Source organism: Atractosteus spatula, chromosome 9 (assembly GCF_055471065.1).
Source record: "Atractosteus spatula isolate fAtrSpa1 chromosome 9, fAtrSpa1.hap1, whole genome shotgun sequence".
In the NCBI taxonomy this organism is placed as follows: Eukaryota; Metazoa; Chordata; class Actinopteri; order Semionotiformes; family Lepisosteidae; genus Atractosteus; species Atractosteus spatula.
In genome coordinates, this window is record NC_142714.1 from 37,739,676 (window position 1) to 37,754,162 (window position 14,487).

Below are 14,487 nucleotides of genomic sequence, written 5' to 3' on the forward strand. Positions count from 1 at the left end.
TTAATCATGCAAGTTAATTTTCCCCATTAAAACTGTCTGATATATACCATTTCAACGTAAAACAGGATCCATCTTGAGAAAAGTTTTTAAAAAAGTGGGAAAATTCGTAAATGTATAATATGGCTTTTTATTTTAAAATTTGAGCTGTAACACAGTTGATAAGAAATAACAGACAGAATACAACCTTTAAACGAGTTATTCCAAAAGCTCTTAAAAGCAACTGAGATTGCATTTCAGATGATTAAAATGTAATACTGTATATACAGAAAAACTCAAGATTCCTTGATTCTTCACAGACTTGAAAGTGCCATTTCACCGAGTTTTGCTGAGACAATATGCCAAAATCACTTCAATTGTACTGGAGCAAGTCACTCTTGATCATCCTTCTTTCTCCAGAAGCCAGGATGTTGCAATTTCATTTTTAGAAGAAAACAGAGGCCAGCAGAGTGTGATCTCGAGAATATGCAGTGTAAAAAAAAGCTAGCATTCCTTTTCAAGAAAGGACGTCAGCCAAGGATATAAGTGTAATAGTTAAATAGTTAATGTCAGAGACAAACAGAAGCAGGGACAGAGGGGTTCATAGAGGTCAAAGCATCTATGGTATTGAGATTATAAAACCTGGTAACATAGATGGAGAAACCCACATAAAAGCCATGCAGTTCTCATCCAGGAATGTTCTATCAAGGAGAACCCCAGAAATGGCTTGTGCTCTGGTGAAATCGTCCTGTATGTCTCTCGGGGACAGGAAGCATAGGTGTTGGTCATACCTAAGTTGGCAGGCACCCGTATCATACAAGACAAATTTATTAAAAAACCCGACTCAGGAGCCAGGTTAGGTGTCATCCTAAAAGCACTGTAAACTGGTGCATTGTGACTCAGGAGCACACTGTAGTGAGCAAGCAGCTAAAAATACCAACATAAATACAAGGGGTTCAATGTCAATTGAGATTAAATTTCGCAGAGGGCAAAAACAATAACCTGAAAGCATTAAGGAGCTTCATAGATTCTTCCCCTCCTCATGTCTTGTTATTTTGCTTATTTCTTTAACAAAATCACTAGACAATGGATGCATAAGCAATGTGTGCATCACGTGATTGAATTAATGCCAAACCAAAGACACGTTTGGAAGAAGGGAGCTTGGAGAAGATACCCCCATTAGTCCTTAGTTGAAAATAATTCTTGACACTGTCAAAGACAGTCAGTGCTATTCAGGTGAAAAAGACAGCAGGGTTAAGGTGAGTGCAAAGGGAGTGTCAGTAAGCAGGGTCTGAAAAATAGCACTTCTTGAGTCAAGGGGTGCATGCAGTAGTCACAAAACCATCTAGGTCTAGTCTGAAGAGGAGTCATCAAAGGCCAACTTGACAGATTCAACACAATGGTTGAGTGGAAGAAGAGTAGAGCACTTAAAACAGCTATGCAGCATCCAGCTCATATTAACAAGAAAAAGCTCTTAGGTGAAGTATGCTCATGTCTGACATAGAAAGCCTGTTATAGAGAAAAGGAAAGCAAATACGAGAACAAAAGAAAGAAAATCACAGAGAGGAAGAGGATCAGAAAATAGGTAATTATCAACCTGGAGAAGGGAAAGAGTCGTGCTCTTGTTCTTAGTCCAGCAAATCCAACTCCAATTACCAGACAGCTGCTCATTCTCACCTACCCAAAGTCTAATCTGGAAGCACAAGGCACAAGGCAGGACTACACCTTGGACAGGACATCCGCCTTTCACAGGGTCACACGCAAACAAGGACAATTTAGAAATACCAATTATATTTGCCGGCATGTCTCAGAAAGGTAGGAGGAAAGTAGAACCCATATCAACATGGGGAAAGCTTGCCGACTCCACACAGAAGGCGTATGAGTTCAAAAAACAAAAACAGAACCCAATATTAATAAGGCAGCAGTGCTCCAGCAGTAAACAGTAATCTGCAGAATCCAAACCATGACAAAGTAATCCAAAACTTCAGGAAGCAAGTTGCCAGGATAGTGATGAGTTTAAAAGTGGCCCAGATTAAACAATTTCACTGGGATTGTAGAGGAAAAACGGACAGGTCAGAGTGATGTGGCAGGGCCATTCTGGATTGATACAGCACACTAGACCAGCAAATTTCAGTGACATGGCACATCCCCATTGGTGATGACTGTTTTCAATCCTTGAAACAGAACAAGCTTTCACCTGCTAGACTGCAATGGCTACCACAGTGCAATCTGAATTCATGGATTCTGGAAGAAATGTTAGAATTTTTAAGGCATTCTGTTTGTGATTTATTTAGAATATGAAGCATACACTTAAGAAATACATGAAATCATGACCTGGTGACGTACGTAAGAGGAAAATCTGTGATTTTGTAATGCAAAGAGGTCAAAACAGCATTGGCCTTTTTTTAGTGTTTTAAAAATTCTCAGAAATACTTTATTCCAGATTACTCTGCCTGATGAAGACAGCTTTCATATCACAAAGAATATTTTCAAAAATAGAAAAAAGTATTTCTTCTTTCACTTCTTTCCAGTAATCATGAATCTTAAAATGCTGTATTAGACAGATTTTTAACAAGTGTCTAGCATGTTTTACATGACGGTTCACAATATTTTAATACAATGTAAGGCACAATGAAAAAAACAAAATAAAATAAGTTTCATATACTGTAGGTCTCATTCATTAAAATGTTAAAGAAATCAATTTTATTGAGCAAAAATAAAAAAGACAAGTCTGGTCTCAGAGTAGACACTTGGGATAACTTTTTTCTATTTTTTTTCTCTAGCATTACAATTTTAAATATTGCTTTCCAGATACACTTACCCAAATCTAGAAAAGTCTACTGCAAGCAAGCGATAAAGGAGTTCTTCATGTAGGTACCTGACCTCTGGACATTCAAGTGCTTTCATCATTACACAATAAGACTTATAAACAAAATTTGAAATTCTGTGTTGTTTCAAGTGATATTTTGATGGATATTTCTTATCAGTTAAAGTGCTGAGATGTCTAGCCTAGTTTTTGATTAGGGCAGGGATCTTAGGTCAGTCCCCACAGGGCAGAGATGTCTCTAGATTTAGTTTTAAATGGAAACTTATTATTTTCTTAGGCAGAAAGACATTTGTATGTATTTGTATGTAGGTGATTGATTAAAACATGCAATTTGTTCCAGATTCTGTACAGTGCATTTAAACATTTGCAGACCTGGAGAGAAAAACTACATGTATCCAATTACTCAACAGTTAAACTAATTCAGAACCTGAGCACTCTGGCATTACAAAAGCCAGCAGAAGCCGCAGCTCTCTAGGATGTGAGTGTGAAGATAAGGGAGTGCTTTGGTTTGTTAAAGCTCGTAGGTACTGTAATTTGGAAATTTTGATGGGGGGACTTAGGCTTTGAGTCCCAGTGATCTTGCTGTGTTGAGAACATCATCCCTGGTAAGGTAACAGCCACACAGTTGACGCAGGCCTGTGAATGATTCTCTACCATGAAGGACTCTCCAGTTATCAATGAAAAGAACCTACAAAACAGAAGAAAAAATAACCAGACGTAATAATGGAATGTAAATTCTGCCAGTATCTGTTTTTGATAAAACTGTAAAGGGAATTCAGCTGTAATCTTTTATTTACAAAGTAAAATAAACTCCTATAAAGTTCATTGCCATCTAGAACAAAGAGCTGGAAGAATGGAAGGTTTTTTTATTTCTTTGTATGAAGAACTATACAAAAGACTGATGTGCTGTTTGTGGGAAAATATGTGAAGCAAACATGGGCTTTATAGACAAAGCTGATGGACATAAATTAAAAATGTAATCCCCAACAATAAACAACCACTCAAAGGGCCTACAGTACTTAGGGTTTTTGTAAAACATCCGAAGATGGCTCAGCCCCTCCCACAAATCAATTACAGTGAAGGTCTTTCAAACAAATTTTAAGCTTCCCAGGCTTCCTCTAAAGAGATCTAGGACTTCACTGACATAAAGACTAGACAACACATAAACTAGACAAACACTAAAACCGTACCTTTCCTGGCTTGAGCTTGACCCAGAGTTCATTTTCAGGCTTTCTCAGCTCTGAGGTGAGAGCTCGGTGTGCTACATACCAGCGCTGTACCACATCATGAGGAACTGTGTTGATTACCGCCCGGTCGTAGTTATTGTACCTATAAGAGAATATAAACAATTTAAGTCTTCTATTTTAATGATTTGAAACAGACACCAAAATCTAGAACACGGAAAAACACCACCCTCAACTCAATTTTCTTTCCTTTGGTAAAATAAACTAAACTACCCATTACTGTGGGCACTTTGTATAAGTTGATGAGTTTCTTTAATTTTCAGTTATGAAAACTACTAGCTCCTGATAAACGTATTGTTCAACTGTTAAATGTGCTTCAAAGTGAATGAGTTATTTGTGTATAATGCACTTTTAACCTCCTAATCTAACATGCTGTTAAGGAACACAAAGATGTCCATTCACTCGTGACACTGCAGTCACTGTACAAAACATGTAATTTCTGAAGATACTTTTTGCCTTTCTTGCGTTTTTGGTCACGTAAAAACTAGGCTACCCATGTGATCTAGAAAGGATTACTATATTTGGCAAGAAAGAGAAAAGCTTTTAGGAAAGACAGACAATGTGCATTTCAAATGCAAATCATCCTCTTAACTTTCTGAAGGTACAACAGCTTCCAAACCTATCTAGAGACTATCTTTACCTTATCATGTAGACCTCATTGTTCCATGGGTAGACATTGAGCACTGGCCCAATTCCAATCATATGGTTGTGATACTCTCCCACGTTCTCAATATATTCGTGTTTGATGGGCACTTTAGTGAGCAGGTCAAAGTTGTCTGAAGTCTCCTGAAAAACCTTATCTGCTGCATGAAAGCCATCCACAAGCAATGTCCTCCCACCAGTCCCTTCGTGTCTTAGACAATGAAACACCTGGATCCTACAACCAAAAACACCTCTGTAAGTGTAATGTTTCTGAAAGAACATAATATCTACTTGAGTCATGAAGCATGATCGCATGAGACCACATTTAAAAAAATCTTAAATACTAGATCAACTTAATAATACTGTAAGTAAAAAAATATTTATATTGATTTGTTTCTATCACAACAAAATAAAGACAATCTGTGTATTCCATTTTCGAAACTTTGGACCGGAAAAGGGTGAAATGTCTTTTAAAAATCCTCTGGAGTGATGCATTTCAATGTGACACATACAGTACACAGTTGGCTTGCTGTGTGGGAAAGGGAATAGAAAGCACAGACTGAACAATAAATAAGCAAGAGTCAAAGTAAAGGCCACTAGCATTTCGAAAGATCCAGTACCAAGAAAAAAGCCAATTATTTGTGGCCACGCTCTACATGCCCTTTTTGACTCAAAACAAATTTCTCTTTTAGCCCCCTATAGCTCGCCCACATAGAATTAAAATTTAAAAAGAACCAAATTTAACAATGCTCTTTAAAGAATTTTGGCTTGCTCTCTAGGATGTCACGTATATCAGGCTGTTATGTTTGAAAAGGATAAATTAACAGAAACTAAGTCCTTGACTTAATTAGAGGGCAGAGATTAACATCCGATGAAGACAGAGAGCACTTCATTAGAAACTGCTCTGATGAATAAGACCCTTTCAATCTCAGAAGAACAGGAAACATGAGTCTCTGCAACTGAACAGGATAACAGTGTTAGGAATTAGTAGTGAGGACCCTATGCAGAAAACCAGGGCAAGCTCCAAAAGGTGTAGTCGAAAGAACAATCCGAGGTCCGAAAGCCAAAGGTAAACTAGCAGGTGCAAAAGTACAAATAACCAGAAGCGGAGCCATAAACTGTGAGGAAGTTGAGAGTCAAAACCAAAACCAGGAGATGTAGACGGAGAACAAACCAGGGTCAGGAAGCCAAAAACCAAGTAGTAAATATCAATGAGAATGGGAGTAGCTTTAGCCAGGAAAACCCTAATACTGAGCAACGGGAAGAGTGTGAGGCAGCATTAAATAGGCTGAGGAAAAGGGCTAATTAGGAACTTTGCTGGAATGTGAGGTGGAATGCCGATTCTTCCGGAGGCGTGGTGTAACAAACAGCCATTTGAATGGCAAAAGTGAAAACAGTAACACAACAGCAGCAAATGGGTTGATTTGCAGCAATGCTCCGTTGTATCAATAAGTGAAATGAATAAAAGAGTACATACTAGAGCATATAACATTTTTCTGTTATATTTCTTACATAGCACATCCATATAGAGGTTTAATGGAATAACATTCCCCATATTAATTTGTATAGTTAGGAAACATATCAGACAGAAATGGATAGGATGCAAATTTCTGGAGAGAGAATTTTATTTCTTGTATATAAAGTACACTTGCAGCTGTGAAGTAACAAAAAATGTTATGGACATACCCACATGGTTCTTGGAAATAAGAAGTATCAGTGTGACGATCCAAGGCAAGCTTAGTATAAGCAGTGTCCCCTCTGGAAAAATCAGAGGTGAAGTTCCACACTCTACCGTACATGGTCTCTCTAAAAAAATGAAAAGTGTCAGGACCAGCGGCCTTGGCTCATACAACAGTACAATATAGACATCTTTCCTAAAACAATGAACATCTGGCATATCAAGCCATTAATAAAACAAGGATATTCAAACATGGGTTAAAAACAGACCATTTTGTTCATTTGTTTTATTTCTTCCAGCCCTGGTTCAAGTTTTCCTTTTGTGTTTTAAATGATTGTTAGTGCAGGTATTTTTGATGCATACTTAGTCCCTAATTAGTGTTACATTTTTCTTTGCACCAAAGAATGTAGAAAGCCTATCACAAGCCCCTTTGAAGGTAAGACAGGATCAAAGCAAGGTTGTAATGCTACCCCAACGCTGATTAATAAACCTTACTGGAATGCTATGTGTGACAATCCTACCTGTAGCTTATTTGGAGCTAAATTACCAAATGGAAGCTCAATCGTTTGATATCAGCTGTTGGTGCTCCTGTACACATGTGATGCTGTACAGTAGTGTTTCTCAACTTTGTCCATCCCACAGCACAGTAACATAAATACAAAACATTTGCAACACCCCTCCCCCCCATACAGATATTGACCTGAACATATTTTATTAAAATTATAAACAAAACTTATTTCTAATTTTAATCTAAGTTTACTTCAAACATATGCCTTATCCTGGCAGGAATTGATGACAATGAAACACAGAGCTCAACAGCTCTCAGATATTCTGTTTTTGTTTTTTATCTCTGTCAAACTAGGGTGGCATAGTGGCATAGTGGTGCCACACAGCACTGAAGCCCAGGGTTTAATTCCTGGGGGTGCTAATCTGTGTTGTCTGTATCTTCTCTCTCTGTGTTTGTGTGGGTTTCCACTGCGTACTTCAGTTAACTACCACAGTCCTACATACTGGTAGTGTGTGTGTGTGCGTGTTGGATGGGTGGATCTCTATCAACCTTGAAAAATGGACACCAGAAGTGATGCTTGGAGCTTAACACCCATTTTACAGTATGCGTATACACCACACTTTGGTTACTCCTCTAAAATTATGATTTTTTTCTCAAATTGTGCACCACATCTGAATAGCAGCACAATGATGATGACTGGCTACTGTAGAGTGTTCTTACTCAGAGGGAGATCTTCAGATAATCTTCAACATCTTTACTGAGGCACACATGAAAATGGGATGCTCAAAAACTAAAGTCCTCCATCAACATGCTCAAAATGAGCAGTCTCCAGCTCTATTAATTTTCATGAGAGGGAATCTAGAAAAAAATGAAGCATTTTCTGCATCATGGAAGTAATCTCTTATGGACAGTTGACAAAAAGATTCAAACAAATTTGGAAGTGCAGCATTCATCTGCCTAAAGAAACTGGAATTTCAAACACCAAGTTCAAACCTGAAACCAAGAGAACAGTCTCTTCAACTAACTGTGATCCCCAATTTATGCTATAGAAAGCTGAAACATGAACAACACAAGGATGAAATCTCAAGATGCACACATCAATGTACCTGTAGAACATCTTTTGAACACAGCCAGAAAACAAACAATACAACGTTAATTTCATCTCACAATCCAGTTTCAAGGCAATGGCATTAACTTTGGTAGACCAGTCTCTCCAAGGGTTTTTTCCCCAGATAAGTAATGACTTACACTTGTGTGAAAGGCAGAAAAATCTCTTTGAAGATGTCTTTAACACAAACATGTAGAAATGCAGCATCAACATCAACACCTGGAACTGTCCAGCTGTAGCTTAGATGGAGGAAGAGCCTGATGCAAGTAGCTCCGCACTTTAAAACCATACAGAAGCAATGTGATAGACAAGCAAAAAACATGGAAATAATGTCATAGCCATTATGTCAAATGTCAAATAAAGCCAGCAACTATATCACCCTGCAACTCATAACTGGCAACCCACTGAAGCTAAGCAGGTATGAGCCTGGCCAGTCCCAGGATGGGAGACCTCCTGGGAAAGCTAAGGTTGCTGCTGGAGAGGTGTTAGTGGGGCCAGTAGGGGGTGATTCTATACTGTAAAAAGGCGCTGTTCCTTGGATGAAACGTAAAACCGAGATCCCGACTCTCTGTGGTCATTAAAAATCCCAGGTCATTTCTCGAAAACACCCTGCCCAAATTTTCCATTGGCCAGATATGGCCTCCTACCACTGATAGCTGATATGTGGTGAGAGCACTGTGTGCACTATGATTGCCATCGCATTATCCAGGTGGGTGCTGCACATTGGTGGTGGTGGAGGGGAGTTACCATTACCTTTAAAGTGCTTTAAGTGGAGTGTCCAGAAAAGCGCTATATAGGTTTAAGTGATTATTAATTATAATGTCATGTCAACAACCCAGGACTATCCTTTCTACCTAGGAACACAAGCCCATAATACAACACAGTCCAACCCAGACTGGCCTCAACCTCCATCTTGGGATTCACAAACAAGATATTCATGCACAACAATTATCTCCTACTGTGAGGTACCCCACAAAATAGCCACCTTTCATAGTGAGCTCATTACCAGTGGTCTAGGCAAAGCCAGAATGACATAAATGTTAGTTTCTGAAACAACTATCTATTGTACAATTTCATTTTGCACCAGAATAAATCAAAATAAACTCTACAGCATACCATATACAAAATAAGCATCTAAATATGTGTATAAACTAAAAGTTACATTGCATTTAAAAACTAATAAAAACACTTTTTTGAAAAATTTTAAAGGCCTGAATTGTATAGTGCTCTATGCATGTGGATCCCTAAAAGCAAAGGAACACTATCACCAAAGCAGAAAGTACAAACACTGCAAACACTTTTCTTCCTTTCACAAAAGTGATATTAGCACCATGATTTATAAAGCCATCCTTTTCCAGCGTTGCCACCTGTTGTGTATTTAATAAACAGATTTAGTACAGCGCTGAAACTGGTTCCTTTCTCCCCTAATCCTCTTCTCTATTCAAGGCTCGGGCACTATCAAAAATCAACACATTTTCTCTAACAAAGACTTGTGCCATTTGTGTTACTAAAACAAATTATCCCTTGCTTTTAACTGAGTTTTAATTAAATAAAGCTTTATTATGCGCACATGCTGCCAGGAAACCAAAAGATCTAAAGGGGCATCCACACCTTTATATTTACATAAAGGTACAGGCAAACATCTTCATGTTGCAAAGTGACATGTGCATTTCTTTGAGTAACAGTACAGGGTAATTTCACTACCCTATTTCTTGTGGATATGAAAAAAATTGCCTGTTTAAAACTAATAATGTAAAAATGTTTAATACTTTTAATTGAAAAACAAAAAATGCATATAGTACGCGTCACCTATAAATTAAGACATCTGATGAGTGAAAATGCAGTTGAAAATTAAGATCTTTTTGAACTACACATATATTCCAGTTTTGACCAAAGCAAATACACATTTGCATAGCTTTTCATAGACTGAGGCTACAGTGCTAATTTAACTTTTAAAGTATAACAACATTAGTCTGGAAAACATCACCACTCCCTGAGGTCTCACTCAAGAGCATTTGCTGGACTCTTCTGAAGCCACGCATCATCTGTGTTCACACACACTGTTCACTCTTTACCTGATGAGACTGACTCGCTGAGCAACTGTCTCTGTGGCTTCCAGAGTTGCAGGCACGTCTTCCACGAAAGCGATGCCATAAAGCAAAAAGTTTTTCAGAAATTTTTTCAGCTCTTGATCAGAGTTCATGAAGTTCTCACAGCTGACTGAAGGCACTTCGGCACTGGTGTAAATCTCGGCGTTCCACAGTACGCGTGGCTGGACTGCATTCTGCTTCTGCCCTTCATAGCTGTTCTCAGCCAGCCAGGCCAGGCTGTATCGGGTCACATGACCATCAGGCCCTACAACAATACCCAAAGACACCCTGAATATCTGCGAATCAGTTACATTTAGACTTCACCAGAATGAAGGAAAAGTGACCAGTGAATCTCTTACACTTAAAAAACACAATTTAAATCCAGTATTTCAAGTAATAAAGAGAACTGACAACTGTAAGATATTGTGCTACATGAACTACTTGTCATCTGTACAGATATAACTTTAACCATACGTAAAAGCACAGCTGATTGGTTGGTCTGAAAGGATCAATTTATATGTTTTTTATTACCGCAAATGCAAAAGGATTGCAAAGAGAACTAAAATGTCCTTAGGTGCTCATAACCAGGGCAGTTACATTGTAACCAGCTCTCCATGGAATTTTGTGCAATTTTCCATAGTCATCTGAACACATGGATGCATCATCAGCAGTTCATCTCTTTCACAAGACTAAAAGCTTTGTGAGCAGCGGCATGGTTTATCTCTTCGCAGATAGCAATCTGCCCCCTGACAGTTAACTGACTTTACTAATTAGCTATATAAGAGGGCAAGCAAAACAGTAAGAGAACGACTTGGAACTGGAAAAACAAAACTGAAAGACAACAGGGCTAGTAATAGAAATTGGAACACAAAACAGTGCACTGAAGAAGAGCAACATGCTTAGATGCTGTGATGTGTTGTTGCTCACTTATTCTTAAATTCACAAAAGGATTAATTGATTGCAATTTAAAAATCTATCTTTTAATTATGCACAAGCAGCACTTAATTACACATTTTTTTTTATAAACAGCATGACAAGAATGTTGCCCTTAAATTGCCACTGATAACAAATCAACCTGGCTCTTTCATTAGGGAAACCCATTTTTACAGTAACGTTTTGACCTCGTTTTACAGCTACATTACAGATTCAACTTTGTTCAGAAAGCCTGGAAAAAACAAGAAGTAATGACAGTGCAAGGGTCATAATTCACCACTTGCTTCGCACATCCACAAGAAACTTGAACATAATCATTAACAAGTGAACAAAAAATATACCAGTTCAGGGAGCACTTATTTGCCAGATTTACATATATGCATTAGGAACATAAAAGAAACCTATGAAACTGCAGTTTTACACAGTATATTGTTACAGGAACATGAAGGACAAAGGTATAGTTGTAAAACTCACAAGTCAGGAAGAGGGATTCTTCGTCTACTCTTGTCTTTGAGGGGCGGATAGCCAGTTCCACATTGGCGGTGTCCAGGTTTCGCTGATTGGTTTTTGCATTATAGCAGGAAGCTGAGCGACAGTGATCACGAAGCCACACGTAATCGAAGTGCATCACTAACCCACCATACCGGAGCTCTGGACAACCATAAATCAAACAGCATCGGATTAATGTTCCAAAGACCAAAACATATGCAAAGTACTTTTTACGCAACATTTTCTGGGATCTAAACAGAAATCTCAGAATAAGTAATTGCAAGGATAAGGTTTCAAGTGCCAACTATGTGGAAATGCATTTAAAATAGAGAATAGGAGGTATCCTTTATCTAAAGAATTGTAGAATGAGCTACCCAGTGTTGTTGTTGAGGCCTTCACCCCTGATTCTTTCATGGATGGATGAGATTATTGGATCAATTAACTACTAACTACCAAGTTGACTAAATGGGTTAAATTGCCTCCTCTTGTTTGTAACCTTTTTTATGTTCTTACACCATTAGTTAAGTGGCATAACAAAACTAACAAAAAACAGGATGTATGACTGAGCACACTGTATACACCCTTAGAGAATTAATCTGGAAAGAAAAGCAACATCTTTTTCTCTTGTTCCAGATTTAATTTACTGCAGATGTCCTTCATTATAATGGAATTTTTCATTTATTTTGCAAAGCTTCAGGAAAATAAATTATTTACTAAGTAGCTTAAATGTATAAGCAGCAATTACTAGCATTATTTAGTAGTCTGCTTGGTGGTCGTGAAAACATTTGATGACAATTTAAAAGTCATGTTATTATAGGATTCATTTTCAATTACCATTCTTACTGAACTGTGTAATAAGTTTGAGTCAAAGAAGAAATATACCATGATCTTACATGTATAATTACATTAATTATAATTAAAAACAGTGTGATTAACATTTCATTTTTCAACTTTAAACAAAGGGGAGACTTCAAACATAACCCATAACGTCACTAATTATGTGATATAACTATTCCTACAAAATTTGCCAATTCGACCTTTCTGTTAGCTTTTCTGGCATCTTTTAGTTTTCAACAGCCTTCCGTTTTTGCTTAAAACCAAAGATGCCCCCCCCCCATCTATAACATACCAAAGCAGTCATCTCGCAGTTGCCAAGCACAGCTTGTGGATTGTGGTGCTGTGTGCTGACAGCGTTTGGCAGCAGTCATTCCACGCGTGGAATACCAAGGGGCTGAAGACTGGGCAGGACGTCTTGTCAAAGGTTTCATGCAACCCCCCAGCCTAACAATCGCACGTGGTAAAGCCATGATCTAAATGGAAGAAAAAAAAACGTATTCTTCTGATTGACACACCACTACAATCTCTATGACAAGTTACACAGCACCCTCCTCTTTCTATAAGACCAATATACTTCATCAGTTTAGGTACACAACGGTTAACTGTAACGTACACTACTGTATAATTAGCACTTCAGTGCCAGGGGATGAAATTCAGTTCACTGTACTTACCATTTCCTCACCACTTTCAACGCACCAACCAATATTTCAAAGTATTTCCTTAGTAAAAGGTTTGGAAATAGAAGGAAAAAGACTAACTCCAACTGACCCTTTAAACAACAAAAAATAATTCATGGCGTCTGACATACCTATACAGGAAGCCAAACTGCGTATGAAATGCTTCCCCGCATACCTCCTATATACTCTATACTATACTCTATATAACTCGTATAACTGGTTACTTTACAAACCAGAACAATATATTAAAAAAAACTACAAATAATAATAACATGACAATGTTTAGTTTTGTCAGGGAGATGCGACAATTCGATAAAAAGGAAAACGTATCATATTCCGATTTTGCAACAATACATGTGTGTATACAATGTTCATTTTGTTTTAAGAAAACGTAAACACTTTGGAAGGATAGTTTCGCAAACTCCTATACTAAGACCTTTACGTGAAAAACAAATATATATATAATCGTCAAACAAGCTGCTCACACTGATAATGAGACTTTACTAGACGGAAGCACAATACTGTACAGTACATCTTAATAACAAATTGCAAAACTAGCAAGGGACACAAAGCAAAAAGAACAAACCTAATGCACAAACCAGAAACATGTAGGTTAGCGCTGAACTGAAACGTGTATAAAATGTAAACTGCAACAGTATAGTGCACATTTAGAAGAGAGACGAACGCATTTTCTACAGTACAGTATATTAAAATCTTTGTCCAAGCCTAACAAAAATGCATACTTACTCAGTGAAGAGGTCTTAAGCTTGCCGTACTGGCACTGTCGGCACACTTAGGTGGACTTCAATTCAGTTCTGCTCGAATTCAATGCAATCAACACATTTAATATAGGATATATGGGCTTAATCATTAATGGAACTCTTCCCCGCCATTGCTGTAACGTGCGCCGCACAGAGAGCCAGTGACACGCAAGCGCTCAGCAGAGCTGTCTGAGCATAGGGTACTGACAGGCAACGATATACGTAGTTTGCGATGCAGAGCATAAAAGCTCCTTTCGCGGGGGAAGTGGTGCAACAGGGGAAACTTCTGAATTTTTAATATGACGCACAGCATCTTGTTTTCATTGGAGTAATTAGAATCGCGATTTTAAAAGTTTGTAAGACTAAAAGAGAGCGGTTTTTAAAATATTGAAGTTAAATAAATGTAAATGTTTTTTTTTGGACGAGATAATCCTTTAGGCGTTGTGTTAAATACGAAATTAAAAATACACATAATCCCAACTCTCTGGGGCCTTTAAACACACTCAAGTACTACAGAACAGTTAAGACACTACCTGACCTGACATTTCAAATGACTTTTTTCAACTAAATGATATTGTAGCGTTTGCAGATTCTTTTCAGAACAAGGACGAGTGGAGACGCAATTAACAAACAAGCATTAGCTTTATTCGTTTTCAACCACACAAAACCAAACACAGGATCTACACACACATGAGGAGACTGACGGAACACGTACAC

General features: G+C 37.9%; 1 protein-coding gene across 1 annotated transcript; it reads right to left on the reverse strand.

The window, feature by feature from the left end:
- Positions 1–111: 111 nt before the first annotated feature.
- On the reverse strand, positions 112–13,965 carry tmlhe (trimethyllysine hydroxylase, epsilon). Its single transcript, XM_088925753.1, has 8 exons — positions 13,757–13,965; positions 12,625–12,805; positions 11,481–11,657; positions 10,059–10,338; positions 6,376–6,495; positions 4,688–4,924; positions 3,994–4,132; positions 112–3,491 (listed from the first exon to the last, which is right to left on the reverse strand). The coding sequence occupies exons 2-8, from the start codon at positions 12,800–12,802 to the stop codon at positions 3,360–3,362; spliced, it is 1,263 nt and encodes a 420-aa protein (XP_088781879.1). The 5' UTR covers positions 12,803–12,805; positions 13,757–13,965; the 3' UTR covers positions 112–3,359.
- Positions 13,966–14,487: the final 522 nt, after the last annotated feature.